This window comes from Aspergillus costaricaensis (genome assembly GCF_003184835.1).
Source record: "Aspergillus costaricaensis CBS 115574 unplaced genomic scaffold BO79scaffold_4, whole genome shotgun sequence".
Taxonomy (NCBI): domain Eukaryota; kingdom Fungi; phylum Ascomycota; class Eurotiomycetes; order Eurotiales; family Aspergillaceae; genus Aspergillus; species Aspergillus costaricensis.
The window spans coordinates 1,008,832-1,035,633 of NW_020291804.1; the positions used below are offsets into that span (position 1 = coordinate 1,008,832).

A 26,802-nucleotide genomic window follows, 5' to 3' on the forward strand; every position below is an offset into this window, starting at 1 on the left:
TTTAGAGACCGCATAAAACACTGTCGACACCCAGTCTTGAGGAGCCAGTACGCGAATGGCCCACCCTCAAGGTGAAATAGATGGCCGACTGCCCACAAATTCCAGCATATCGAGGAATATAGCAGAGCACACCAAGAATGGGCCTGTGAGACTTCAATTCAGCCATTCTCTCTTCTGGGAAGTCGCGGCTCCGGTTGGGGAAGTCAGACTCCATCTCTGTTTCCATCGAAGAAGGATGGTTTATAGCTACTGATCGCGACCTGGTGTTTTCACATCATTCCCATCGACTGCAATGCGAGACCGACTCTTGATTTCCACATCAAAGGAGCCGGGCATGGATTTCGGCGCTAAGAGGCCGACGTTCATGGATGATATCCTTGATGGGACCAGAACAGCACGCCTGAGTTCCGACGGACCCAATCTGTCCGCACACGCCGCGTTCAATGTGTCCATAGCCAGCCTGCGCAATGCGAAATCCCAAAACGCGGGTTCGTCCGGCTTTAATTCGTAGAGTCTCACTTCAGATATCATTGACAGGCTCCGGTCTACTCTTAAAGTAGATCTTGTACTTCACGATCTCGACAATCTCCAACTCTTCTTTGTCGTCAGCCGCCGCACCCAATTCCTTCTGTCTCCGCTGCACAATTGCAAGTGGCTGTGGTAGCTTTTTGACCTCTCCGGTCATTCGCTGATACCGTCCAACATATAGATAGACCCTCTTCATCCACTTTGTATCGTCTGGTGCTGTAAACTGCGGAGAGTAATCGGGGAACATGAGCTTGCCGATGGGGGTTTCGAACACGGGGGCACCATTGGAATTGCCGGAGCCGTCGGGTGATGAATTTAATGACTCATTATTTTCGCTATTTTCTTGCGAGGGGATATTGATAGTGCCTTGGAGCTCGAGGAGGGCGAGACCGGAGGGGGTTTGTAGAAGCTGGGGGAGGGGATTGTTGACGCGTGCGGAAGGATGGGACGCGCGAGGGTGGAGAGGTATTGACGGCATTTTGGAATAACTGTCGTTCGGAAAAGTGTCTTGAGGAAAGAGGAACTGAGCTAGTTGTTTTGGTACGAGGAGAGTGTATAAAGTAGGATATCGAGGGCGTGGCAATTGGACTTGGAATTGGAGGTCGCGAAAAGAGAGATTAAGATTAGCGCGTCACGCCAATCCCGTATCTTATCGGCATTTCCTCTTTGGGATGTAGTGCCATGAAGGCGGCATTGGAAGTTGCACATGGTTTAAGAGCTTGGGTTTTGAGCTTGGTTTTAAATACGCCAAGGTAATTTGCAAGCTACACTTTACAGATATTATGACATCCGAAGCTGGGACACAGTGATGAAAGATTGTCAATTTGATAGCTGGATTGAGTATTATCCTGCACCGGAGTCTTCGACTTCATCGAGAAGACAAGAGCAACAGCGTAATGATGTGGACACTGTATATCCAGAGTAGGATAGTCGTCCTGTTCAAATCTTGTAAAAAGAGAAGCGAACAAGTGCTGTTGACTTGTTCTAACGCCCCCCAAATCCGGTATGATCCTGTCTAAATCAACACCCATATGCACGTACATGCGGTTGGTCAGGCCCTGAGAGAACGGTCAATGGTTGCCAACATCCAGGGAGTCTAGTTCCAAGGATGCAGAGGTCTTGCCGAGCTGGAGCACATTGGTCTCACACAATGTATGTACCCGTACTGCAGTGTTGCTTTGCGGCATCTGGCCAATGCAACTCGAGCAGGCAGGCAAGTTATTCGTGCCTGACAATTAGGCAGGTGGAGGTGAGAAGATTATCCTCGATAATAGTAATGCGTCTGCCATATAGCGCTCAGCTTTTACGATAGCACGCATCTTCCAGATGACCCAAGCCTCGGATGGCTTCATTCACCATGTCTTCGCCGCTTGTGCCGGCGGGGCCTTGCATCTTGCCGTAGCGCAAGTCGCTCATTTCTCCGACCGTGTTGTTGAGCGTAGTCAAGATCGCTGTTGCTTCCTCATCGGTCTCAGAAACTTGACGGCCAATGTCCGAGATGGCCTTCTCCATGGCATCCAGGAGACTGGATGGTGAATGATAGTCGGAGGACGATGTTTGTCCGAACAATTGGACATCCATATCCATCTCACGCTGATCGCTAGAGCTGAGTCCGTCAACACCTGTTTTGGCGACAGACTTCCGGAGCTCTGCTTTTTGGGTCTCCCCCTGGCGAACCTCCTTGTCAATGTTACCGTTGACGAGGTCCATGTCATTTTCCCGTAGCTCTTGCAGTTCGCGGTAGAGCGCCCTGATGTGCGGATGAGACCGCAAACGCTTCGGGAAGAGCTCAGTAAACTGCTGTAACGACATGATCGTTGGCAAAGGAGCCGGTGAGAGCAGAAAATTGCCCAGAATTGAGGATTCCGTAGGCGCCATGGTGATTGAATAGCAGAATGGCGCAGCCAACACACGATAAATATATGGCTGACACCGAAAATAACTAGTTTGCCCCCTGGAGGCTTTCTTCGGTTCACCTTTTGAGGTGATATTGTCTTGTCGCTGCTGTGTTACCCTCAATCGGAGTGTATCGCGTCTTGCGCGGATCCAGTTACCAGAACACCAAGGTGGCTGGGGTGGCACAATGATTGAGTAACAGCGCTCAGCTTGTTGAAGTAAACGACCGTAGCCGGTTGTCAATCAAAATTAGTTGATGATACGTTGCTGGTGTTGATGGAATAAAGGAAGAGGAAGATGAGATGGCGGCGGGCAAAGCAATTAAAACTAGCCGGGAAAGTTCGTGACTTGCCCTTTTGGACGCGTTCCTCATTCAGTCGTTCCGCTTCCTCTTCTTGTCCCAACCGCGACATGCTGTGAACCCTCACCACTTCTGCAACCCCATTATCCTTTCTAATTGGCATTGATTCGGAGAGATTCGTCTTGTTCCGGCCATCTTCCCGAAATAACCAGGGAATAACCAGCTATTCACTGTGAGACCACCGGCTCCCGTCTTATATTGGAGGTTCTGACACTGCTTGGAGCCAATCAATTATCTTCCAAACCAGCCAGAATCATTATAAGCTGGCTGTCTGCAAGGCCTAGTGAAGACTCACATCTGCCACATCACTTCCCTGCTCGTGTGCGCACAGTTGCCATTTCATTCGCTTGTTTCAGTCACTGTTCATCTCAGTGCACGTGCTTCGCAGAGGCAAATTTGACTTGACGAGACTTTAAATACTTGTCTCACCATTCTACTCCGTGTTTCTACTTGTTTCTTCTCGCGATCAAGCTGGTGAAATCTGTGGCTGGTATTTTGATTTGCTATAACAGCATCCTACCCCTCAGTGACAGCAGACACCCCTTGATCTGTCTACGCGCCACTTCATCTCAAAATGGCCCCAACAAGCCAAATGACCTACCAGAAGGACGAGAGGGTTCTCTGTTTTCATCATGAAATCCTGTACGAGGCCAAGATCCTTGACCTGAGGCATACAGACCCAGAGGACCGTAAGAGTCCTTACGAGTATCTAGTCCACTACAAGGGCTGGAAGAATACGTACGTATAGTCTAGTGTTATCCCCCTTCATCTCTCCAAATTCTCTTACCTCCTGCCTTGTGATGGAATTGTGGTTCTGCTCTACATGGCAGAAGGACGGGGTTCGCGCAATTTCCCTTCTGCCGGTGAAGCCACCATCACGCCGGAACGGAGAGGTGTCCTTGTCAGAGCCACAATTGCTGACATTTGTTCTGTCTTTCCAGCTGGGATGACTGGGTTCCCCAAGACCGCCTTCGTAAATTCACGGAGGAAAACAGAGAATTAGCCACCACTCTTCGTCGTGAGGCAGAGGCTGCATTCCGCCAGAAGAGCACCAAAGCCTCTGTCAAGAAGAGGGGAGGATCCGACCGCAGTTCCGCCCGAGGCAGCGAGGAAAGGCAAACCTCAGTGCCTGGCCGCGGAACCAAGAGAGCTCGTGACAACGATATCGAAAAGGTAAGTCTGCTGCATTATTGCCTTCAATATTCCCCGTAGCCTATCACACCGCCAGTGACAGTGCGCACAAGGGACAGCACTATTGATCACACATACTAACTGCGTCATCACAGGAGGAGAGCTTTTACGTGCGGCCTTCCGTAAGAATCGTAATGCCAGATAATTTGAAGTCTCTCCTAGTGGATGATTGGGAAAATGTCACCAAGAACCAGCAAGTCGTGGCCTTGCCTGCCAAGTCCCCGGTCAATCAGATCCTGGACGACTACGTCAATGAGGAGAAGCCCAAGCGCACAAGCTCGGCTGATACGGACGTCCTTGAAGAAGTCGTCATGGGTGTGCGTGAATACTTCGACAAAGCGCTTGACAAGGTTCTCCTATACCGGTTTGAGCGCGAGCAGTACCGGGCTCTCCGCAAAAAGTGGGAGGCAGGCTCGGGCGACTACGCCGACAAGGGACCACTCGACATCTACGGTGCAGAGCACCTGACTCGTCTTTTTGGTAGGTTTCCTTCGTCTTAAGATACCACATACATCGCTAACAGATACTCCATAGCCACCATGCCCGAGCTCATTGCACAGACGAATATGGACCTCCAGTCAACGAATAGACTCCGTGAAGAACTGTCCAAGTTCACCATCTGGCTGAGCAAGAACTCCAGCCGATACTTTGCTACAAGATACATGACTGCGAGCAATGAGTACATCGAGAAGTCGCGTGGCGTTCCGAATCCAACTCCTGGGACTGCGACATCGCGTTTAGTCTAGACGTGTGGCCATTGATTCATTTATGCGTTTGCTTTTCTCCACCGTTTTTTCTTCGAGCATATCTTATCTCCTCCCTTCTTTAATTCGATTGCGTTCGACCGACTTGGGCTGCGACAAATGGTTAGTTAGCAAAGACTGAAGTTGCTTTTATGTATGTTACGGCGATGATCATACTTTTTTTCCCTGTACCATTAGTAGGATAGAATTGGAATCCACTCAGCTAGCGGAACTGAATTTTCAATCACTTTTTCCAATATGTGTAACTCAGGGAATATTCAACATAATACTGGCCAGCGAAGGTATAAAACAAAAGTAACAAGAACTGGATTTCCACCATCACCTAGTATGTAATCCGCTACCCCAAGCAACACACACAAACCACAGCCACTAGACACTCATGAAGAAACACAAGAGCAGCATCGTCCTAACAACCTAAACAACCAACCCCCTCGCATCATCGACCGCACACCTCGCCGCCCTCTTCAACTCCATCTTCCAATCCGCCTCACGATACCTCGTCCACGCCCCCAGCCCCTCCGGCGGCTGAATGCTCAACGTCTCATACCCCTGCTTGATGATTCGATGCACCTCCCGAGGACTCAGATTCTTTTTCAGGTTCGCCGGTACCGGTACCGCTTCTCCACTCTTCCCCGCCGATTCGGCATTCTGATCCGGATCCACGAACAACAGCGTGTAGAAGTGTGTGGAGACGGAAATCAGCGTGTCGATGGCGGCTACGTGGACTTCTTTATTGGTGTCTGCGCCAGCAGATGCGGATGCCGGTGCCTTGAAATTGTAGACGTCGCGGAAGCGCGTAATAATGGGGCCGGTTTCGACAAGCTTGTAGAAGAGATCGTCGTAGGAGAGGGGGTCCGGGAGGAAGGTGTCGCCCGAGGAGACGCAGAAGGCGATGAGGTTGATGAGGGTGGTGGTTAGGGTTGTGGTGTGTGGGTTGCTGGTTAGGTCCGGGGCGTAGGTGGTTAGGAAGCGCGTGAGGGAGAGGAGAGTGCGCCAGAGTTCAGACCAGTGGTAGGTGAGTCGGATTTTGTTCATGGAGAGGTAGGTTAGGAGGCGGAGGAAGATTGATATGCAGTGGCTTTTACTAGTTAGTTTTGTGTTCTATGTTGGGGAGAGGCGGAAGAAGGGAGAGGGGTACCTATAGAGGTTGACGTCGAGTCGGCGGCGGAGATTGTGGGTTAGGGTGTCGATGAGAATGTCGAAGATAACGGTTACTAGGACTCGATCGCCGTTGACGAGAGGGAGATATGGTTGTCTTTGACGGCAGAGGCGCACTCTGCGCTTGCTTTCTTCGCTGCAGAGTTGCTTGCATAGCGTGCTGTCTTCGGAGAGGATGCGCAGGGTGAGAAGGTTCAGCTCGGCGTAGTGGGCGACTCTTGGGGACCGATAGGCGTGCTGCAGGAGGTAGGAAGTGAGGGAGAGGAAAGAGGCAAATGGTGTCTCCTCGTTGTCCTTCTCGGGAGCCGCGCTGATGAGGTGGTAGCCGAAGAGCTTGTTGGCATTGATGAAGTCGTAGGTGGCAAGGAGGATCGCTGCTTGTTGGGCCGGTCTGGTGTTGTTAGCGGGGGATAGCCCCTAGGAATTAGGATAGACTTACAGTGCTGCGAACAGATCTTTGGCTTCTTCTGCGGTTGGCGTGCCGGCTTTCTCTTTCTTGCCCGGAGCAAGTACACCCAATCCGAAATAGATCAGGGTACCGATGAGAGACCAGCCCTCCGGAGAGTCATCTTGCACTGCTACATAGCCGTTTCGCAGAGCACCACAGGAGAGACCAACCCCCTTGGCAATCTTCTGGATACTGGCCTCGTTGACAAAGTCATCGAGTCGCAGCTGGTAGGGGTTTTGGAATTCGAACTTGTTGTAGTTTGCCAGCAAACCCAAAAGCACGAATGGCTCGAACATTTGCATTGGGGTCTCCGTTTCTTGGACGAACTTGATTGAAGATTAGCTTGGTTGTGGAATGTTTGGGAAGTAACAAACCTTCATGAGAGAAGGAAACAGATCCCGGTGTGTGAAGTAAGAGACCAAACTTGTCTTGTATGCCCCGCTAGTCATGGCGATGGCGGCTTTTATAGCCTTGAGACGGATATCAACTGGTATTCGTTAATGCACGGTCGAAGTGATGTCGCTCATGAAAAGGGACTTACAGCTGCTGCCGTTCCGAATGATGCCATCCAGGACAGTGACAAAGTTGGAGATCACATGGTCCACGTGGTCGAGACCAGCAAGAACAGTAATGACATCTGAGCTGGGGTTGGTGTACTTCTTCTTCAAGACACATGCTAAGAAGATCGTCAAGGTCTAGATCATAGTTAGAAAGTGATGACAGTCGTCGGGCAATGCACGTACCTCTAGAGCATAGGAATCCACCGGACTGGAGGTGGAGGCAGCTTCGCGAATTGCGCGAGCAAAGAGTTGCTGTGTTTGGATCTGCTAGAGTGTTAGAAAGGACTGTCTGCTGATAGACCAAGCATAGTGGTGACGCACCTGCAAGTTGAGGGTCTCGTCAGGACTGAGCTGGTTCAAGACCGCAGTAAGCCGAGTACGATCGGGAGGCAACAAGAAAAACTCGCGCCAAAATCCCTCCGATGGCTCTGCATAGTCGGTGGTCTAAGAAATTGGGTTAGCTGGAGTGGTATATACGCCGCGGGGACTACGACACATACTTGGAATAGATTCTCGTATAGTTGCACGATCTTAGGCTTGAAGGTTTCGGGTCTACTTTGTTGGGTTAAGGGGGATTCCATTGCGTTAGGTGAGAGGAGTGGCGGTCAGCATCAAACATGGGACCGCTACCAGCATCACAGATGGGAAGTTTGAAGAGCCAATGTGAGATTCAATAGCAAGCGGGCCGATGGAAGAGGGACTTGGAAGTGGACATGAAATGGTAGTCGCCAGCTTATTCGACCACCACTTCATTTCTCTTTTTCTGCCTATTCGGGCCAGCCCACACCAGCCACGCAACACCCCTGCTCCCCCACCAGCCACGGTTTATGTATGAAGGCGCCACGGTTTCGCTTTGTATTGTGTGAAAGTAGGAGAGGTCTGAGCCTTCCTACTTTCTTCCAGCATAATTTAAGATAAAAGTATTTTCATTTATTCTGTCCCTTGACTTTCTTGTCGTTGCAGTGACAACACGTGCCTCTGCTCATGCCGACCATAAGATGACATAATCAGGGGCATGTGAAGCTAGTTAATCACTTAAATAACAGTTGATTCAATGCATGACCTGACATCAATAGAGTGTCGAGGGTAAATAGAATGCTCCCTTATAGAAAGTAGATCATGTGCGTAACAAATCTGCTCTAGTCACACATAGACAAGGATCAGCAACTCTTTCCCGTTGCTTCCCGGGTCCTTCATTATTGTTCTTGTCTCCTGAAACATCAAACAAAGCAGAAACCCATTAGTCATGGGTTACGCCTGAGGTAACTACTCATTGTGGTGTGGTGACTCGTTACTCAGGCAGCCGTGTTAGTAATAACGGTGAAGAGCATCGGGCCAATCACAGTAAAGGAGTAGCAATCGCAGGGCCAGCTCAGCAATGAACAAAGTCAAAGAAATCAAAGGAAACGGGACTGCTGCATGATCACTGGGTCACAGAGGGGGCCATTTAGATTGCAACGGACAGTTCCCCAACAACCCCGGCTTCGATCAGGCGTTCATTTGAGACCACAGCAGTGGCGCCACCGTCGTTGTGTAGAAACACCTCCACGCTGATTGGCCCGCCGGGTCCTGGCCCTGGCACCTTTTAACCGACCGCCGGCAGTCTTTCCGCCTCCCAAACAGACTCAACTTCCGACTCACCATCATTCTTCCACTTTTCCATCATATTCCTTTTCGTTCAGCGACGACACAACGATTAGATTCATGACATTTCAGCTCCTCGTTACTCCTACTGCAGTATAGAGCATCCTCTTCCATCAAACACATCACATTCTCCCAATATGTCGCTTTGCAAAGCTACCATGCCCTCGCCGGTGACATCATCCGCCACGATCCTCACCTGGCTCAGACAGTCCTCCTCCAGACGCTCGACGCAGACCTGCCGTCTATTCTCCTCATACGGCAATTCTCACCGGTCCTCGAAGCGCGAATTGCAGACTGCCACTGCCTACCGTCCTCACTCGCTGCCCACCTCCTTCCCGCCGCCCCGGAACACGGGCATCTCTGACACTTCCATCGCCGCCGACTTCCCTTCCCTTCGTGAGATGTCCCAGCCTCAGCTGCCCGGCCAGCAGGGCCTGTCCGACCTCAGCCTCCGGGAAAGTGAGGCCCAGAAGTCCAAGCCTGCGCCCGCTCCTGCTGCTGCCGAAAAGACCGCCGCCAAGCCCACCGAGAAGCCCCGGCGCAAGCTGCGTGCCAGGAAGGCCGCGATGAAGCTGACCCCCGTGGCTATTGAGCAGCTTCGCAAACTCCTCTCACAGCCGGAACCCAAGCTGATTCGAGTCGGTGTGAAGAACCGTGGCTGCTCCGGTCTCGCCTACCACCTGGAGTACGTGGAGAAGCCGGGTGCTTTCGACGAAGTAGTGGAGCAAGACGGTGTCAAGGTTCTCATCGACAGCAAGGCATTGTTCAGTATAATCGGCAGCGAGATGGATTGGCAGGAGGACAAGCTGAGCAGGAGATTCGTTTTCCGCAACCCGAATATTAGTAAGCTTCCCTTTGTCCGCGGGAAACCCCAGAAACGGCTGCTAACGTATTACTTGTGCAGAGGAAGAGTGTGGATGCGGTGAATCCTTCATGGTCTGATTTATGAAACTGAAATTGGCACCTTTCATATGTTTCGAGTTCATAATTATGCGGATTCATGGGTTTTCTCGCGTTTGTGCATTGGCCGGCGTTTTACTGGTGGCGGGTTTGGCGGGTTCGGATAATCCCTTCTTTTATTGCTTCATGCTGGACATACATTGATTCCCGGGCAATGAGCCCACTACTGTGCAATATATCTACTTTGTCATATGATCGACGGCACTGCATGATACCGCAGGCAACATTTGTTGAAGATTCAGCGACACAAGCCGTGATCAATCATTACTTTATTACTACTTTATGTAGGACCATCGTGAATACAACAACAAGCTTAAATGACTATGTAATCCCCAAAACACCTCGAGGAAGAACTACAACCTAAATTAGAACTAAAATCACCGAGCTTACATGCAGCAATGGCCTTTCGGTTCCTTCGGAAGCTTAGATTAGATCCGGGGTACTTGAATTGAAATATGTCGGATGGCCTGTCCGATCCCTTCAATACTCGGGCTTTGCCTGCACCTCATCCGATAGTATATGAATTGCTCATAACAGAATACAATAAGTCTACTATCTCGACCAGCGGCAACTATCACCTCTACCTACTACATTTCCTACTTCCACTACAACCATATTACTCCTAACACCCCCCTAACCTATTGATAACACTGGCCATCTCAATTTCCAGTAATCATACCTCCACATACAACAACCTCAAACCACCATACATAAATCAATTGATCAACCCTTCTAAGAAGAAGATTCACCGCACCACCCTCTCCCAAACCCCCTCAACATCCTCATCCGGACTAATATTATCCACGATCCCCAACGCCGTCGTCGGCTTCTTATACCCCAACAACTCCAACATCTTCGGACTCATCTTAGTGACCACACTCCGCGGAATAGCCAGGAACTGATTCTCCTCCGTCCGCAAATGACCCCTACAGAAGAACAACCCATACATATTCCTCACCGTCCCGGGGAGCGAGTTATGTCCTCCCCCATGGTACGCCGACGCAAGGAATATCAGCGCTGAGCCGGCTTTCATCTCTATAACCCATACCCAACATATCAGGATCATCCAGAACAATACCAAGGCCAATACCAACAAAGGGAATAGTGGGTAGATAACATACCAGCAAAACACACCTCCCCCTTCTCATGGTCAACCTCCGCCCACCTCTCATCCCCCCATCGATGACTTCCCTTCACAAACATCGTGGCCCCCATCTCCCGACTAACATCACAGCCCGCAATCAGACACCCAAACTGACTCACCTGGTCCCACCCCCACTCCCACTCGCGATACTCATGTCGCACATGATGCACATTATCGTCCCGGTGGAGGAGCTGACGAGGCGCCCCGTACCCGATGTTCATTGCCACGCTGAGGCTGAGTAACGGGTCGAGACGGTTCGGCTCCACGCTGTCTTCGCGGTTGATGCACCATTCGTCCACGAGGATGCGCGTGCGCAGGGCTTCTAGGGTGGGGTGCTCCGCGGTGATTCGGGCTATGGTGGGGGATTTGCCTACCAGGCCCGGGATGAGGGTCGTTTGGAAGGGGATGGTGGTGAAGGCGCCGTTGGTTGTGGAGGTGGAGGTGGGTTTCTTGGCGCTGGTGCTGGCGCTGGTCCATGGGGTGAGTTCGGTGTCGATAGCAGTGAGGTCTTCTCTTGGGATGAAGTCGGAGATGATTACGCCGCCGTCGCGGGAGAGGATGGCTAGGATGTATTCGATTGGGGTGGTGGAGGGGATAGTGCGCAGGGAGGATTTGGGGGTGTAGGTTGCTGGGATCGGGGGTGGGATGGGAAGGGGGAGGCGGGTCATTTTGGTTGTTATCGTTGCTGGTTCTTGAAATGTAGATGGTTTAGTTTGTCTGGTATGATGATGATGCTGGTAGTCTCTGTATCTAGAACCATGTCTCGAGGGCGTGATATAGTTCCCCTCTCGGGTCGGGTCGGCTGCGTTGCGGAGATCGGGTGGCATATCCGATGATAGGGCTGACATGTGTGGATGATAGATGTTGTGGCTGGATCTACTGCACTGGTCTGGAGATATTATATGATGAACTGATGGATTAGTACAGTGATGGTGTTGTCTGTTTCTGTACTGCTGCTTCGGGTGTAGCTCGAAAGTATGACCATTACAGTCAAGGGTTATGTATTGGGTGTAGTATAGTAACTATGATTGTTTGTATATTCAGTTGCAGTTCAGATGCTCTGCTACTGCTCTCGATGACATCAACAACACCCTATATGCAAGTGTAAACTTCACCACCTCGAAGCTCCATATACACGACTCTATATACGTTGGTTAATACCATACATCACAAATCGTCCCCCTCCTGAGCTAGCCAGAAAGACGGGCTCGCATTGTAATCAATCTGATCCACAATGGCTGCAATATCATAAGATGTTAATCCAAGCTCAGGCAACTCATCCTCTGAGACATTCAATTCCCCAGTGATGAACGGTAACTGGGTGTTGTCATTTGGCCTATGATCCTGCTCATGCGCATCATCACTCGTCTCTGGAACTAAAGTGGCACTGATGTGATTTGCCGCATTCGCATACCGCTCCTTTAGTCCCTCGAACAAGGTCTCGAGACGAGTCAGATCAGCTTTGCGAATTTCGGCTACGCGGTTCCCCTTGCCGATAATTTCATCAAGAATTAGATGTGCTTGTTGGTTGGAGCTTCGCTGTCCGACTAATTCAGGCACAAGGGCGCTGGCCATTGTGAGGTGGATAGCGGCGCCGTACGTAAATTCCAGGTCGAAGGGGAGGAATGATTCTGTGGTGCGGTTAGTAGCTGATGATTGTTCTTTCTGCATTTTGCCCACCGAGAAGGCCCTCGTCCACTAGAGCTTTAAGTAACTGTAGACTTTTGGTCGCCGAGTTGATCCCCGTTGACATCAGTGTTTCCATGAGAGGGACAATCCGGCGACAGCATTCTAAAGGTAGGCCAAGTTTATCCAAACGCTCCCGTAGAACGGCTAGAAGGAGGGGCCGTGTGGCAACGATGACACACTAGTACTATGAGTTAGTTCGGATTTTGGTTTGCTCGAAGGCAGACATACCTCGTGATATAGCAGGAGGATATGGCGCATCCCTTTCGACATGGAGTTAACCGGGCCTGCGAATTTGGTATTGATAAAGTCCTCCAACTCCCGAGCTAGATCTGCCATAGTGTTTAAAATAGTCTTCGTTTTCTCAATGAATGATTCGATGGGCCGTCTCTCAGTCCTGTAAACGGCTGTCGTTCATGAGTCGACGTCCTCTCGTAATGGTGATTTTGTAACCTACTGCCAAGTATTGTGGACAATAACCGCGATAGCTTCACTCTCAGACTTAGCATAGCGTTCCTCTGGCACGATTGTGTTGGGGAATCAATTAATGCTGTGACATCGCTATCATGCACAATCATCGGTATGCCAAGTGATGACGAAAAATGGCGGTCCATAATGTACAGTGTCCACCACAGATTACGACAGCGATCAACAGCTGCTGCCCCCAGTTCTTGCTCCGGAAGCTCCGTGTGTAGACCTTCAAGTTGCGCAATCCGGATGGCCTGGCTAGCCTGTACTATGTTAGATTCTCCACCCCGCGCAATTTCGAATGCAAGTCAGGTTCTTACAAAAAGGTGTCCTGACTCTCGTCGATCAATCGAGTATAGATACAAAGCTGCTAGAGCCATGACCTCGATGGCCAGAAGGGTATCTCTCCATATAGAACTGTAATCTGGCATCAAAGACATGGCACGAACAAAGTATGCTGCACCTGGCGGGTCTCTCTTCTTAGACTGGTCAAGAAACGCTTTTCCAAAGGACAACACTAGCAAAAACTGGATGAGCCACAGCCGACTATCAGTTGCTTTCTTGGTTGCATCGCCGTAGTAGAACTCTTGCATATGCGCTGTGAAGGTCTCCTCGTCCAAGAGTCGGAAAGTCTGGCCCAGATGGAACTTGACTGTGTTAAAGAGATAAAGAGCGTAGTCCATAGACGGGAGACCGCTGATATCAGGAGCAGCATCAGAAGACGACTTCCACTGTAGAGGATAGATATCTCCATCAAGGTAGTAGGGAATATCGTAGGCCACGTCCGGATGCAGCCTTTGAGACATCATCAAAGTGAGACGAGCGGTAAACGACCAAGTAGATGTTGGAGCCAGCCAGACTAGTCAGGTTAGCCGCATGCGCATGACGACCAAGACTATATCAGAGAAGAGAGTGCAGGTCTTACTCCATCGGGATAATCGGTTATCATGGGTATTCCTCATCGTCATCGAGGGCAGACCAAATGGACTGGGCCAATTTGCACCTGGAGAACGCGATTCTGAACCGAGAACATCTAACAGAGTAAGACTACAGTGAGGAGACATCAGAATTTGCCCGCGTCATATACATACTTTCGACTTCCTCGAATGCAACATCGTGGGTTCGTTTCTTCGTCGTCTCATGCTGCTCTTTAGCCTGTGTCTGCAACTCACGGAGGCACCTGCCGCATTATGAGCATCGTATGATCCATAGCCATCCGATCCTTTGGAAAAGTACCGTTCCGATATCAGAACCCTACGGTTTTCCTCGGAAAACCGACAAGGAACAGCGCGTCTCTGACAATTGGCGCATGGTTCGACCCCAGAGCATTTGATCTTGCTCTGACGACAGGCAATACATCTGGATAAGCGGGGTCAACATCGGCAAGCTAGTTTCCAAATTACTTTGCAGGTTTCTTACGCGTTTGCCGTTCGTTTTAACTTGCGGGGCTCGGCTTGCATCGTGAAGATCACCCGAGACACCACGGAGTAGACCCTTAGGCAAGCGAGTAGTCCGCCACGATGATTGTATCTCAGGACATTTTGACTCTTTTGGACTTGGATAGGAAGATAGGGATTATGATAAGCTAGGAGGATGAGGGGAAGACGCCGATCACGAGACCGGCTCGGTCTTATCAAACCCCACAGACAATGTCGCTTTTTCTCCAAACTAGTTACCCGTTCGGGAAAAGACGTGTATAATTGCTTATCTTCGTCCATCTTCCTACACCGAATTCTATTCATGGAGATGTTATCGCACAAATGAAAACTAGATACAAGCATGATACCAGGTCTAGCATTTTTTAGGGCCTGGTTTGTGAGGCTGCGCTTACCATGGAATATTAATTCACACATATTTAGGAGCGAATAATGATCCCCCATGAGTCGTAAATAGCCTTTGTACGATATTATATCTAAATGGCCTGCGACGGCTATTCAGAGTTCAATTGCCTGCAAGCTCCACAACAGTCGAATGTCAGTTGAGGATAGACATCCGTCCCGACCTGAGGATTATAGTAATGTTGTACCATTAGCAAGTCATGGGTATTCTGAATAGATACCAAAGCGCCTTCGTCCGCATGAATACCGACCCCAAATTGCCTATGAACGCCAAATCAGAAAGGACGCCTCCGGAAAAAAAAAGGATCCCAGCCATATATCCCAACTGTCCCATTTACCAAACAGAATCAAAGAAAGGTCACTATATAATCATGAATCATGTCCGTGAACATGCCCGAGATCCCGCCTCCCACAATCTCGTAGTTTCCCCGGTTGCCATCCCAAAGAACCATTGGCCCATTGTTCTGATAACATCCGCATCCATCTTGCGAAGGTCAAACAGGCGAGTCGGACGCATTATCAGCGAGTTGCCGTCAAAATACGCCTCGATCAGCCGAGCATGTTGGGGGCCCATGAACGAGAAAAGCAGGACCTTGGAGGCGGCTTAATTAGTTTCAGGTATTCTGATGGAGTGGAGAGACAGATTTTACCGGTGCAGTCAACTGCTCGACAAAGCGGACAGACTTCATTTGTGCGATCATCAAGCGTAGAGTGACCATTACTTCTCCTCGTAGGACCTTTGCGTTTGTACCGTTCATATTATTGCAAACAAATGCTTTGATATGGGGTTGTGAGCCCTTGGCAAGTTTGGTAGCCCACACAGTTAGCCATTCAGGGTAGCTAAACTGATGCAAGTTCGTGAGAGGCGGCTCATCAATGCTGTTGTGTAGTGTCAGATGCAAGAATGCAATATATGAATGGGTAAACGGCAAGAGCTGGTGTTTACCTGAGATCTGATTGTAGCTTCTTGAGCTCATAAGCCTCGTCACGATCGCTAAAATCACTGCATAGGGAGATATAACCAGAAAAACGATCAAACAGCCAACGTGAACAGTATAGCGGGTCTCTGTGGTGTTCGGGAAATGAATCAAATTCGATAAATTCTCGCCCCTCTCCCGTCATGCTCTCAACAGGATCGGCCATTATAGAGGCAGAACAAGGCGTGAAAAAATAAGGCCTAGCATCAGATTGTCCCTCTAAATCTAAAGGCAAGATAATGATATTGTGTGCTTTCCCTTGATGCACATCGAATTCATGAAGTTCGAGGTCCTGGATGTTATTGCAGAGTGCGCGTAGAACTCTACGCAGCTTCCGGCGTTCTGCAGGCTCAAAGATAGACATGATAGATGGTCGGGCTGTTGATTGAAAAGAGGATGCAAGAGGGATTTCGGTCAATTATCCTCTAGATTCGAATCCGTGATGGGTGTGTGGGGGGGTGGGTGTTGTTGGAAGAACATTAAGCTCAAGTCGCAAGGGACAAGAGACCACCCCCGGCCAGTTTATCCGCGTATCTCTCAGCTTATCAACGTTCCATCAATCAGGTTCCATGACAGGACAGACGTCCGTGCGCATGCCTAAAATCTAGTACTAAGATAGAGTCAGCGCTTGTACACGGCGCATTGAGTGGTTGAAACTATTTTCTATTCCTAGCACTCAGGATATGGAATACCTAACTGGATGTGGATGCATTGACCCCCCCCCCCCCCCCTCCCACCGCTAAACGTCTCAAACGGTTCATGGTTAGTGATGGGCTAAGTTGCTATGATTATCTCGCTCCTCGTACTTATGTCACTGGATGTTCTTATATGCAGGAGAGCGATTTGGAAGTGCTCTCGCTATCTGTTTGCAATGATTCCTTTCATGTAATACACTGAATCATATCACTTAACTAGACTGAACAAACAAGTCATTGTTTCATATCCTGCTCCAGCCTTCTCTATCTAGACTCCCCCGGTCATCAGTTTCTACTACTCAGAATGAGTAGTGCCCCGTCTCAACATTTACCCGCCGATCGCACAGAATGGGAGAAGGCTGTCAAGGGACACGAGCTAGATAAGGAAACTATTCATGGGGCTGAGTTAGTCTCAGGATCAAAGATAGGCTACAAACAGTTCTTACTCCTACGTGTCCTCTGGAAAGTACAAAGTTCACTCAAGACACTACCAGAGAGAATCAAGAGACTGATTCCGGACGCCACCGCGATGTTGGAAGACTATCCCTCATGGAAGACATACTGTAATGGTTTCGGCATGTCCATCAACCCTGAGGGGAATTTCACTATCGTTCGTTATTACCAGCAGATGGCTGCACGCACCAAGGGAATCATAAGACCTAGCACTTTCGATACCCCAATTGCTTTACGGACTCGCAATAAGCTCAAGGAGAAGGTCTTTGATGTCTCCAAACTGCAACTTAATTCTCCGAAAACTCCGTCCACGAACCCAAAAGATCCGCCAAAGACACCAGAGTCGAATTCGGATGATGACGACGATGATGATGATAGCCTTGTGTATGATCAGGAGGAGCCAGAATTCATCACTCCAGCTGCTCAGGTGCCCAAAGAGCTTCGGGGGCAGTTGTTTCCGCCCACGAAAGATGAGCAAATCGTGAATACTGCTCTTGTGGTATTTCTGAATGCACTTACTATCCACTTCGATAATTGCTATACCTGTGACTGGACTATGCACAGAAAGGGGTTTATTGCTAACTATTTGAGGAGGCCAGTTTCGAGGCCAGAACAGACGGATACTTGGACGATGGCAACGAAAATGCTTATGCACTTATCGAGGTTAAGCCAGTGATTAGAAGCTCAAAACCAAGTCTGATCCAGATGCAAGAAAGTGCCCAAATGGTAGGGTGGCTGATGAACAATGGTGACACGGATATTGAACGATTGTGAGTAGCCGTTACATGAGCTGGTATTCAGTCACTACTAATAACTATATCATTATAGAGGGATTCATATTTCTCAGAATAGGCATGAGATATTCCTGACGATTGCCGAGTATGACGATGACTACGTTGCGTATCTCAAGAATAAGCCACCTAAGAGTTCGACACCATCATTCTTGACCATGCGATAATATGGGCCCTGGAACACACAGTCTCCCTCCGATATGGCAGAATTGGGTCCCATACTCCTTGCCATTACGCTATATGCATGTACTGAGATGCGAGAAAAACACAGGTCAAAACAGAGGAGCTAGAAACTGAGGGCTTGCATGTGTCAGAGTGTTCTGTGCTTTGGTTCCTACAGTTCAAGACGACGGATCCACGTATATCTCAAGGCAACAGAGGGACATGGGTAGGTCAAGACCCGGTTGTATGTATATACAATACTTAAGAGGATCTATGAGGGGAGATACCGCATAGACTGCATCAATGTGGCTTCAAGGCTTGATGCTCAATACAAAGTCCTATAGAACCACAAGAGCGCCCTTATAATTAGACTGAATTTAATAGTAGTTTAGTTTACTTCCATAGCATATGGAAGTGAATACACATTCAGAACATTAAATCATTGTTAATCTCGAGTACTCTACTGGGAAGCAGTACAGCCAATCACACGTCCTCCTCCCTATAAGTATAAATCACGTGCACAACCCCTGGAAGACCTCAGGCGACAGCCTTATCGGAGGTTATCGCAAGCAAGCCGTGACGTACCGACATCGCCGGCTTCAATCTTCATCTCACACCCTGTACACCTCTCCACAAGACGCATAGACAATGGCATCATCATCCTTTCTGAAATCCCCTCCGCCCCTCGACCTCCCACCCTCCACCTCCACCACCAACCCCCTTTACGTGACCATCCGCTTCTCCGCCTCCATTCCCGACCTCCCCCTCGACATCTTCTCCCCGGAAACCACCACCTCCGCGGGCCTAAAACAACTCATCCGCACACGTCTCCCCCCTAACCTCTCCTCTCACCGTCTCCGCCTCATCCACGCCGGCCGTGGCCTCGAAGACAAGACCCCTCTCTCCGTATCCCTCAAACTCCCTCCCACACCCACGCGGTCCCCGCGACCACCAACATCCTCCCCGCCCAATGACACCACCTCAGACCCGGCCTCCGATCCCAACCGCAAAGGCAAAGCCCCCGTCCGCGACCATCCCCGTCTCTACATCCACTGCTCCATCGGCGATATCGTTCTCTCAGCGGCCGATCTTGCCGCGGAAGCGTCGATCGCATCTACACTCAACGATGACGAAGAACAATCACCATCAGATACTCATCATGAAGACGGTAGTGCCAGAGGACACCGACAGAAAGATGTACAGAATGGTGGTGATGCTAGTACTACAACGCCCGCGCCGCGGGGTTTCGACCGGTTACTCTCGGCGGGGTTTACACCCGCGGAGGTGGCAGGCCTCCGGTCGCAGTTTCTAGCGGTACAGTCGGTGTCGCATACCCCGGATACGATGCCGTCGGGGGCGGAGTTGCGGGAGTTGGAGGACCGGTGGATGGATGAGGGGTCGACGGCGGCTATGGCGGCTGGGGGAGGGGGCGGGGATGGTGGGGTGGTGTCGTTTGCGGAGGATGATGGGGGGTTTGGGGCTGGGTCGAGGGGCGCGATGGATGATATGCTTTGGGGGGCGGTGATGGGGTTCTTTTGGCCGGTTGGGTGTGCCATGTGGTTGAGGAGGGAGGAGGGGGTTTGGAGTTGGAGGAAGGGGTTGGCGGTTTTTGTTGGGGTCGTGGTTAATATTGCTTTTGGGGCCATGAGGATTATGAATTAGTGTTTTTTATGTTTGGTTTCTTTTCCATGTATTATACCCTTGGTTGTTGTTTCTTTTTTAAGTTTTCTAGATATCATAAGGGCTTGGCTCGTCGAGGGAATTGTGCGAGGTACTAGAACATGTAACATGGCGCCTGATTAAAGCTGATGGGTTGCTATCATACAACATTGCGTGATGTGTCTGCGACTGCAGACTTATAGGTGTCGTTAAGAGAGAAGTAAATAAAAGAGAGGCCACCGGTAATAACGCCTTCCAAATCCACGCTCAATGGAACTTGCTGTAGATAACGGCGAAAATCAACAAGATCAAGACTGTGATGATTGCGATTGTGATCAACCGATTCGTAGCCATCCTAGAAGACAGTAAGTATATGGGCATCAAGTGGCTGTGACAAGCAGCAAAGCAAATGTCCTTGTGTATTAGGGGGACAGTACCTACGGGCCATGCCCCTTAGTGTCTTGATACTGGTGTCCACATATCCTTCGCTCTCCAGCAGTCGACCCCGCGCATTCATAATCGTCTCGCGCTGCTGGTTCAAGTCGGCCAAGGTGTTGCGACCAATATCCTCCGTTTCAAGGGCGATGCGCTGACTCTCCTGGAGCCGGGCGGAACTGCGCTCCAACCGCTCCGTACCAGACAGGAGCTGTTGTCTTTGTTCCAGATGTTCGTCCTGCGGATCATCTGTGTAGCGGTCGCCGAAGAGCGCCTTGCGGTCATCGGAGAGAGACCTCAACTTGCGCTTTGCCTCATCAATATCGGTAGCGTAGTTGCGAACGCGCGTGTTGATCTTCGATCGTGCTGCTGAGGGGATGTTCTGTTTCTCCATGCGCATTTGATCTAGCTGTATTCCCGCTTGTTAGTGGGGAAATGACGCGGAATGCGCTTTTTGACAAGCTAGTCGAACATACCAATTCCGTGGCTTCATCCAGGGCTCTCTCGGCTTGCCTGATTGCTGACTTTCGTTGCTCACCGCTTGACTCGGCGATCTGGTCCAGCTTCTGATTCAAATCGGCTTGTACCAGCTTTAGCTCGGTCTCGTAGCTGCTGAAGAGCTCCGAGCCGGCGTCGGTGTCCAACGGGTTCGACATTGTGATATTAGATGGGGCGTTGGCGTAGGTTGAAGAGTCTTTGGTTAAGTTGTACAGCCGATCGAGACCGAATTAATCAGTGGATAGGGGTTGCGGATCCAAGTAAGTGGAGAGAGTAGTACGGAGTAGCCACCTTATCTTCCGTGGTGGCTGGCGGCGCCCGTGCTGCTCCGGGAAAGAGATTGGGACAATCAACGGAGTGAATGACACGGTCTATGAGAGAATGAACCAGAATCAGCTCAAAAAACAAAACCAGTATATCTGAAGGACAGACGGAGATGCAGCTGGATGGAAAGCAGATAGGATAGGCAGATGCATGGAGAGAGACAACTGGCTGGCCTGCGGCGATGACAGGAACGGCGACGGGCACACGTGATCGGCGGCCGAGGCAGAGGGATCCGGCTGACGTCGTCGGGCTCAACGGCCGTTAAACCAGACTAACTTATTAGTCTAGTTGTTGCATCGCATCTGGCGCCAAGTTCGACCAACAGATCCATTGTATGGATTCCATTCATCGTGCCGTTGAATGCCCCTCCCCCAATCCAGGGTCCCAGCGCTCACCCTCGCTTATGGGAGGCTAACATTATGGTTGGCTTGTTCCTTTCCATTCCTTCAAGGAGAATGGTCCCCTGACTCGTGGTCAATTAACTTCTCTAGGATTCGCCCCCCTCATTATTTCCGTCTCAGATCGGTGGAGCTTCCTCCTCGACTCATATAATGGCCCTATTTCCTTAGGCCCCCCTCACTAGTGACAGGTCACATATCTACCCCAGTTTTCGTTTGGGCTCTTTTTTCGGTAGATCTGCCTTGATCTCATGGAACATCCATTCCCTGAATACTCGAGTGAGTCGCCCTAGCTGTGTCTGTCATCTGATGCGATCACATTTGGCCGCCACATGAGGACAAGAGCGCGTAGCAGGTTGGGATCTGAGCGCACATGGTAGTCTTGATAAATTTTGTTGTCACCCTGTCTTCGATCTTTCTGTGAGACTGTTCTGCTACCTTACCACTCCAATGTTCCCTATCCCAGTACCTCCAGATAGGGCAAGGAGTACTCTACAATCTTTCCAAGCTGTCTACTAGACACTGAGACTGGTCTTGAATCAGCATCCCAGCGCGCTAAGTTCGTGCCGATATATTCTTTTCATCCTCTCCGGTTGGCCTGCTCTATGGCAAGGTTAGCCGCTGACAGCTGTTGTTTTCATGCCGCCCTTTCAGCCTGAGCGGGTTGCTGTTATAGGGGGCGGTTGCACGGGTATCACGACTGTCTGGGCATTGCGGAATTCCACCCATGATGTTCATCTATTTGAAGCCTCAGACTCCCTTGGTGGGCGCGTAAATGCCCTGCCCTTTGAGCATAATGGTCACCGAGTTGATGTCAATACAAGTTTTCCCAACTTTAATGCCGGGGCTTCTCGTTAGTGGCAACTTCCCAGCCCGTATCTTTCTTGACTAATTCACATCTTCAGCAAACCTCGTTTCGTTGTTAGACTACCTTGGGATTACCAGTGTCAAGGCTCTGTTCTCCTTTGGAGCTACGGATGGGATTGACAGTTTCCAATGGTGTGGTAGCATACTGAAAAGCATTCTTCTTCGTCCATGGACACTTTGCAACTTAGAGACCTATCGCATACTGTGCGATGCTATTTGGCTGAAATACATGGCCGTGGATGTACTCGATCCCGGCTTTGAGGCTTGTAAACCCACGGATCCCCAGTCGTTATCCTCGCATGAGTACCTCGCAGGCGAAGAGTACTCCAATACCTTTATCGAGAACTACCTAGCCCCACTGCTGTCCATTCTGTGGAGCACGAATGCGGGGAAGTTCCTGCCACGGGTTCCTGCGAAAGCCCTCGTCCAGGCCCTTTACCATCACCAACTGCTGAAGCCCCGTCAAGCCTTGCCAAACTGGCGTCGTATCGGACCAGGGGTGAGCCATTTCATCCAGACCATGACCAAAAGCTTTCCCTCCTCGAAGGTTCATCTCAAGACTAGAGTAACAGAGATTGTTCAGTATGGAAAGAAGTTCGGTATCATGACATCTGCAGGCGAAGAACTGTTCTTCAACCATATAGTCTTCGCCGTTAACGGCCAGGAGACTATCAAGATACTGGGATCGCTCGCAAATGAACAAGAAAAGGAGATCATCCGAAGTCTAGGTTCAACCAGAAACATCTCTGTTTTGCATTCTGACCCTCTTGTGCGTCCCATCTACTTCCCTTATATATGCCCTACTAATCTCACAAACCAGCTCATGCCCAACGTCGAAGACCCGGGTCCCGCCTGCAACTACATCCTAGGCCCCAGCAACCAAGACTGGCAAACCCAACCAAGTGACACTACCACCACTATCACATCCCACATCTCCAGTCTCAGCTACATCGCCAACTTCCTCGACAGCATCCCTTCCTACATTTTCGGCCCCATATACATCACCCTAAACCCCTTCACTCCACCTCACCCAAGCCACGTACAAGGCGTATGGGAGTTCACCGACCCGGAGCCTAGCGCCCAGACCCTGATAGCACAACATCATCTCCCCACCATCCAAAACAAACGTGGACTAAGTTACGGTTTCTGCTGGACAGGACGCGGACACTTAGAAGATGCCATCACGGCCGGTCTCAGGATCGCCATCGAGGACTTGGGCGCGGAGGCCCCGTTCCACGTGCAATTTCACCAGGATCCCCTGGAGGCGGCTGCATCAGGACCTCCCCCGAGCCTCGGCTTGAGAGATAATGTGATCCGGACGATTATTCGTTTGATTCATGTTTATGTTCTTATTCTGAGATTTGTTTTGGTTCTCTTGAGGGCTTTGCCGGGGGCAGCTGGGAAGGCGAAGACGAGGTTTAGACCAGTGTGCAATGCTGCTGCTGGTGGTAAGAAGAAGAGGTCTTGATGATGTTTTTATTCTTATTCTTCAGTTTATTTTCTAGAGGGAAGATTCTTGGGACGTTATATGGGTATTACTAGACAAGAAATATTACGAACTTGTTTCTGGAGGTTGAAAGTAGAATCCCTAATACTAGTAGTTGACATTAACGTAAAATAGCTCATTCATAACAGAAAAAGCAATGGCTCTTCCCGGTTTAGTTAGGAAAATATAATAAAACCTGCAGACATGGTATACATATTGCTTTCTTGTATGTGTTTTGTTTCTTTCGGTTGTTTTCTCTTCACACCCCGTCTTGCCTGTTCTCCAAAAATCCAGCCAAGTGGTGAGTCACGTTCCCCTTATTTGAGATACTTCTCACTATCCTGGTTCACGATCGTGGCGCTCCTCCGCGCATCAAGGAACAGGTCTTCGCACTCTGCCACGTCGGCTTCCTCGATACCGCCTGGGCGTCCATTTACCTTGGCGAGGATGCTAGCCGGGGTAAGTAATTGCAGGGCATACCGCAAGCTGACCTTGCTGCCGTGCTCGGAGACCTTGTCCAGGGCGGGGTCGGTGATGCTGAGGCCTTCCGTCTTGGCGCGCAGGCGAATGATAGTCTTGATCTCATCGGGAGAGTAAGGGTGGGTGGGGATGATGAGGAGACGGGCGAGAAGGTCGGGAGGGATGCCGTGGGCGGCAGAGATGTCGTCGGTGCCGCGGATGACAGTGTTGCCGCGGTTGGAGGCAAGGATGACAATGGGGGAGATAGAAGACTCGAGGGCCCGGTTGAGGTATGTGAAACATTCAATGTCGAGCATGTGAACCTAGAGGTTGGGGTTAGCAACTGATTGTAAGGTGAGGCAGGGAAGGGCTAGGATGATTTACCTCGTCGATGAAGAGGACACCGGGAACGAGCTCCGCAACGCCCTGGTCGATGTAGCGGTTGACGACCTTGTTGATCTCCTGGCGCAACTTCTCCGTAATCTCGGTCTTCTTGGGCTTCATGAGCTGACCCATCATACTCATCACATCCTGTCCACCCTGGGGCCGGGCATTGGCCATGTCCAGATCGTGCAGTGTCACATCCTGGACGATTTCCTTCTTCTTGTGGACCTCTCCCTTCGGTACGGGCACGTACTCCTCAGCTTCAAGATCGAACTCGGTGGCGTAGGCGTCGGACCGTCCGACACGCTTGCAGGCTCCAGTATTCGCTTCGATGTAGATGACGTCTCCCACGGTGACACGCTCCTTTTGGATAGCTTCGTAGATGCTGGGGTCCAGGCGCAGCTTCTTGGTACCCTTGGCGGACTTCAGACCGATGATGAGATGGCTGATCGTGCGTCCGTATCCTCCCAGAGGGTTCTCCGTCTCTTCGGGGGTGAGTTCCGTCACTTCGCCTTCGTATACTTCCTTCGTTTCGCGAACACGGAGACCTATCGATGCATTAGAGTCTATTGGGTTGTTCGCGTCAAAATGGCATAGATCGCGTACCGATTGCCCTCCGGAAGTTCTCCATGAGCGCCTCTGTTTTCTTGACCTCAGCCGAGTAAATCTCACTACCAACGATCGGACAGAACGGGACTTTGGTTCCCAGCTCCTGCGACACGGCGAGGGCCAGGGCAGTCTTTCCAGTTCCGGGTCCACCAGCCAGAAGGACAGCCCGACCGGCCATCTTCTTCGCCTTGATCAAGTCAACAACGACACCGCATGCCTGTTATGTCAATCCTTCGAGTTAGTAACAAGGCTCATGGGCTTGGAAAACCAGGGTTCTGGGCGGCAATGTTGTCGCGTACCTCACGAGCAGTTGCCTGTCCAACAAAACCGTCTCCTGAAGCCTCCGCGGTGCCATCTTGTCGTAGACCAAGACCCTTGATATGCGTGTGGGCTGCGGTTCTGTTCTCGCGCGAGTTGCCCTTCACTTCACTGATTTGAACCATGGTGAAGGGATTGCGACCTCACTCGGAAGCCACAGATATGCGATCGTGGTGGGATAGAAAGTTTCGGTAAGGAGGAAGGCACAGGAGAAGTAGGAAGAGCTGACAGGATCAGAGAAAGCTGGAGATGATGAAAGGGAAGATGAGTCTGGATGCAGCTGCTTCTGGCCGAAATTCAAGCGCAGCTGGGGAGGATCGATCAATGATAGCCGGCCGTGGCCAAGGCGGTCAGCCGCGACCCCCAAATTCTTTCACCATCCGGTGCTGGACGGTCCACGCCTATCTCCAACTATCTCGTCCGCTGTTGCTGTGCTCTGCCGGCACCTGTTCTTCTTCTTCTCGGCCAATTCCCTGTCATGGTCGACTGCCTCTCGACCTTTTGATCTACACAATGGCGGGTTTACAGACTCGTTCGACCATGTCCCTTCCGTTCTCCCTCTCTGCGGCTTTTCGCAACCTTTCCCTCACGACCTCCAAACGTTCCTTCTCCACGACATTGGCGGCACAGAAGACGAAACAATTGCCGGATTACATCCCTCCTTACCCCTACGGCCCGAACTATGTCTTCAAGCAATCCAACTCCGGTCTCTACGGAGGCACGATGATCCAATTCGGAAACAAGATCTCACAAGGCCGCAACGAGGGCAAGACCCGCCGATTCTGGAAGCCCAACGTTCGTCGGAAGAAGCTCTACAGCGAAGCACTCGAAAAGGATCTTTTCATCAAGGTCACGCGCAAGGCGCTGCGCACGATCCGGAAGGCCGGTGGCCTCGACAACTACCTTCTGAGCGACCGCCCGGGCCGCATCAGGGAGATGGGTATCTTTGGATGGGAGTTGCGGTGGCAGATCATGCAGACCCCGAAGATTCAAGAGAGATTCCGGGAGGAGCGGAAAAAGCTTGGTATGCCCGAACCTCCTACGTTCGAGGAATGGGTGAAGCAGAAGGAGGACGAGATCAAGGCACAGGTGGAGGCGGAGACGAATATCAAGGAGATCACGAAGCCAACGTACAACGAGAAACAATACTAGAGACCTACAGGGCAAGTCTCTAGCAAAGTCGATTTGGGACGGTCAATTTCGGTTGATTATCTGGTGACCAACGGATGGGCGTCTGTTGTATTATTATTTCTATGGTCATGGTCGACAGCGTCTGCATACCGCTTTCATACTATATCTCGGATGGTGAAAAAGACGACTGTACAGCTGCTATTTAGATCTTGCATGGACTGCTTGGATTTGCGTGATTCGCTCTTCAGTGTATTTATATGTTACCAATGCGATTTGGATTAATTGACCTTGGTGTGCACATGGCGTTGAAGGGACTAATGCAGACATACTACTTGCAGATTAGCCCTCGACGTGGTAAAGTTACATGGACCAATAACCGTCTTTATATATACACTGATCTAACACCGCCAGAAGGCTACCAGTGGCCCTGGAAGCTACTTTGTAGTTTGGGATGCAATACATCAGCAGGAACATGTGCGGGATCTCATATGCCCAGATGGGAAGACACCG

The 26,802-nt window shown here is 50.5% G+C and overlaps 13 protein-coding genes across 13 annotated transcripts; 6 read left to right on the forward strand and 7 right to left on the reverse strand.

Moving 5' to 3' along the window:
• Positions 1-520: 520 nt before the first annotated feature.
• BO79DRAFT_188449 (uncharacterized protein) lies at positions 521-2,453 on the reverse strand (the record flags this gene model as incomplete). The annotated part of the gene is made up of 2 exons (XM_025680593.1): positions 1,836-2,453; positions 521-1,035 (listed from the first exon to the last, which is right to left on the reverse strand). The coding sequence occupies exons 1-2, from the start codon at positions 2,404-2,406 to the stop codon at positions 521-523; spliced, it is 1,086 nt and encodes a 361-aa protein (XP_025543650.1). The 5' UTR covers positions 2,407-2,453.
• Positions 2,454-2,915: 462 nt separating this feature from the next.
• BO79DRAFT_188453 (MRG family protein) lies at positions 2,916-4,875 on the forward strand. Its single transcript, XM_025680594.1, has 4 exons — positions 2,916-3,523; positions 3,727-3,958; positions 4,072-4,456; positions 4,511-4,875. The coding sequence occupies exons 1-4, from the start codon at positions 3,360-3,362 to the stop codon at positions 4,720-4,722; spliced, it is 993 nt and encodes a 330-aa protein (XP_025543651.1). The 5' UTR covers positions 2,916-3,359; the 3' UTR covers positions 4,723-4,875.
• Positions 4,876-4,987: 112 nt separating this feature from the next.
• On the reverse strand, positions 4,988-7,601 carry BO79DRAFT_188454 (ARMH3 family protein). The gene is made up of 8 exons (XM_025680595.1): positions 7,407-7,601; positions 7,228-7,350; positions 7,090-7,170; positions 6,888-7,041; positions 6,721-6,833; positions 6,338-6,672; positions 5,879-6,289; positions 4,988-5,818 (listed from the first exon to the last, which is right to left on the reverse strand). The coding sequence occupies exons 1-8, from the start codon at positions 7,485-7,487 to the stop codon at positions 5,155-5,157; spliced, it is 1,962 nt and encodes a 653-aa protein (XP_025543652.1). The 5' UTR covers positions 7,488-7,601; the 3' UTR covers positions 4,988-5,154.
• Positions 7,602-8,535: 934 nt separating this feature from the next.
• On the forward strand, positions 8,536-9,829 carry isa1 (Fe-binding Fe/S cluster assembly protein ISA1). The gene is made up of 2 exons (XM_025680596.1): positions 8,536-9,393; positions 9,455-9,829. The coding sequence occupies exons 1-2, from the start codon at positions 8,688-8,690 to the stop codon at positions 9,490-9,492; spliced, it is 744 nt and encodes a 247-aa protein (XP_025543653.1). The 5' UTR covers positions 8,536-8,687; the 3' UTR covers positions 9,493-9,829.
• A 360-nt stretch (positions 9,830-10,189) lies between these two features.
• On the reverse strand, positions 10,190-11,359 carry BO79DRAFT_275303 (phytanoyl-CoA dioxygenase family protein). Its single transcript, XM_025687656.1, has 2 exons — positions 10,632-11,359; positions 10,190-10,545 (listed from the first exon to the last, which is right to left on the reverse strand). The coding sequence occupies exons 1-2, from the start codon at positions 11,320-11,322 to the stop codon at positions 10,256-10,258; spliced, it is 981 nt and encodes a 326-aa protein (XP_025543654.1). The 5' UTR covers positions 11,323-11,359; the 3' UTR covers positions 10,190-10,255.
• A 412-nt stretch (positions 11,360-11,771) lies between these two features.
• On the reverse strand, positions 11,772-14,268 carry BO79DRAFT_188462 (Zn(II)2Cys6 transcription factor; the record flags this gene model as incomplete). Its single annotated transcript, XM_025680597.1, has 9 exons — positions 11,772-12,285; positions 12,335-12,521; positions 12,572-12,747; positions 12,798-13,071; positions 13,129-13,667; positions 13,734-13,811; positions 13,900-13,988; positions 14,045-14,167; positions 14,228-14,268. 9 exons carry the CDS (start codon positions 14,266-14,268, stop codon positions 11,822-11,824), a joined length of 1,971 nt encoding a protein of 656 aa, XP_025543655.1. The 3' UTR covers positions 11,772-11,821.
• Positions 14,269-15,022: 754 nt separating this feature from the next.
• Positions 15,023-15,987, reverse strand: BO79DRAFT_285040 (uncharacterized protein; the record flags this gene model as incomplete). The annotated part of the gene is made up of 3 exons (XM_025688312.1): positions 15,023-15,238; positions 15,297-15,525; positions 15,593-15,987. The coding sequence occupies 3 exons, from the start codon at positions 15,985-15,987 to the stop codon at positions 15,023-15,025; spliced, it is 840 nt and encodes a 279-aa protein (XP_025543656.1).
• A 635-nt stretch (positions 15,988-16,622) lies between these two features.
• BO79DRAFT_251328 (uncharacterized protein) lies at positions 16,623-17,859 on the forward strand (the record flags this gene model as incomplete). Its single annotated transcript, XM_025685856.1, has 4 exons — positions 16,623-17,270; positions 17,363-17,541; positions 17,600-17,697; positions 17,834-17,859. The coding sequence occupies 4 exons, from the start codon at positions 16,623-16,625 to the stop codon at positions 17,857-17,859; spliced, it is 951 nt and encodes a 316-aa protein (XP_025543657.1).
• A 488-nt stretch (positions 17,860-18,347) lies between these two features.
• Positions 18,348-19,386, forward strand: BO79DRAFT_285041 (DSC3 family protein; the record flags this gene model as incomplete). Its single annotated transcript, XM_025688313.1, has 1 exon — positions 18,348-19,386. The coding sequence occupies exon 1, from the start codon at positions 18,373-18,375 to the stop codon at positions 19,384-19,386; it is 1,014 nt and encodes a 337-aa protein (XP_025543658.1). The 5' UTR covers positions 18,348-18,372.
• Positions 19,387-19,471: 85 nt separating this feature from the next.
• On the reverse strand, positions 19,472-20,773 carry BO79DRAFT_285042 (v-SNARE protein VTI1). Its single transcript, XM_025688314.1, has 3 exons — positions 20,295-20,773; positions 19,821-20,227; positions 19,472-19,738 (listed from the first exon to the last, which is right to left on the reverse strand). The coding sequence occupies exons 1-3, from the start codon at positions 20,472-20,474 to the stop codon at positions 19,651-19,653; spliced, it is 675 nt and encodes a 224-aa protein (XP_025543659.1). The 5' UTR covers positions 20,475-20,773; the 3' UTR covers positions 19,472-19,650.
• A 904-nt stretch (positions 20,774-21,677) lies between these two features.
• BO79DRAFT_214245 (uncharacterized protein) lies at positions 21,678-23,537 on the forward strand (the record flags this gene model as incomplete). The annotated part of the gene is made up of 4 exons (XM_025683229.1): positions 21,678-21,891; positions 21,944-22,674; positions 22,726-23,353; positions 23,527-23,537. 4 exons carry the CDS (start codon positions 21,678-21,680, stop codon positions 23,535-23,537), a joined length of 1,584 nt encoding a protein of 527 aa, XP_025543660.1.
• On the reverse strand, positions 23,494-25,430 carry rvb1 (RuvB family ATP-dependent DNA helicase pontin). The gene is made up of 4 exons (XM_025679334.1): positions 25,143-25,430; positions 24,841-25,060; positions 24,235-24,782; positions 23,494-24,173 (listed from the first exon to the last, which is right to left on the reverse strand). Exons 1-4 carry the CDS (start codon positions 25,284-25,286, stop codon positions 23,709-23,711), a joined length of 1,377 nt encoding a protein of 458 aa, XP_025543661.1. The 5' UTR covers positions 25,287-25,430; the 3' UTR covers positions 23,494-23,708.
• Positions 25,431-25,576: 146 nt separating this feature from the next.
• BO79DRAFT_207228 (mitochondrial 54S ribosomal protein bL28m) lies at positions 25,577-26,556 on the forward strand. Its single transcript, XM_025682134.1, has one exon. It carries the CDS (start codon positions 25,675-25,677, stop codon positions 26,311-26,313), a length of 639 nt encoding a protein of 212 aa, XP_025543662.1. The 5' UTR covers positions 25,577-25,674; the 3' UTR covers positions 26,314-26,556.
• The last annotated feature ends 246 nt before the right edge of the window (positions 26,557-26,802 follow it).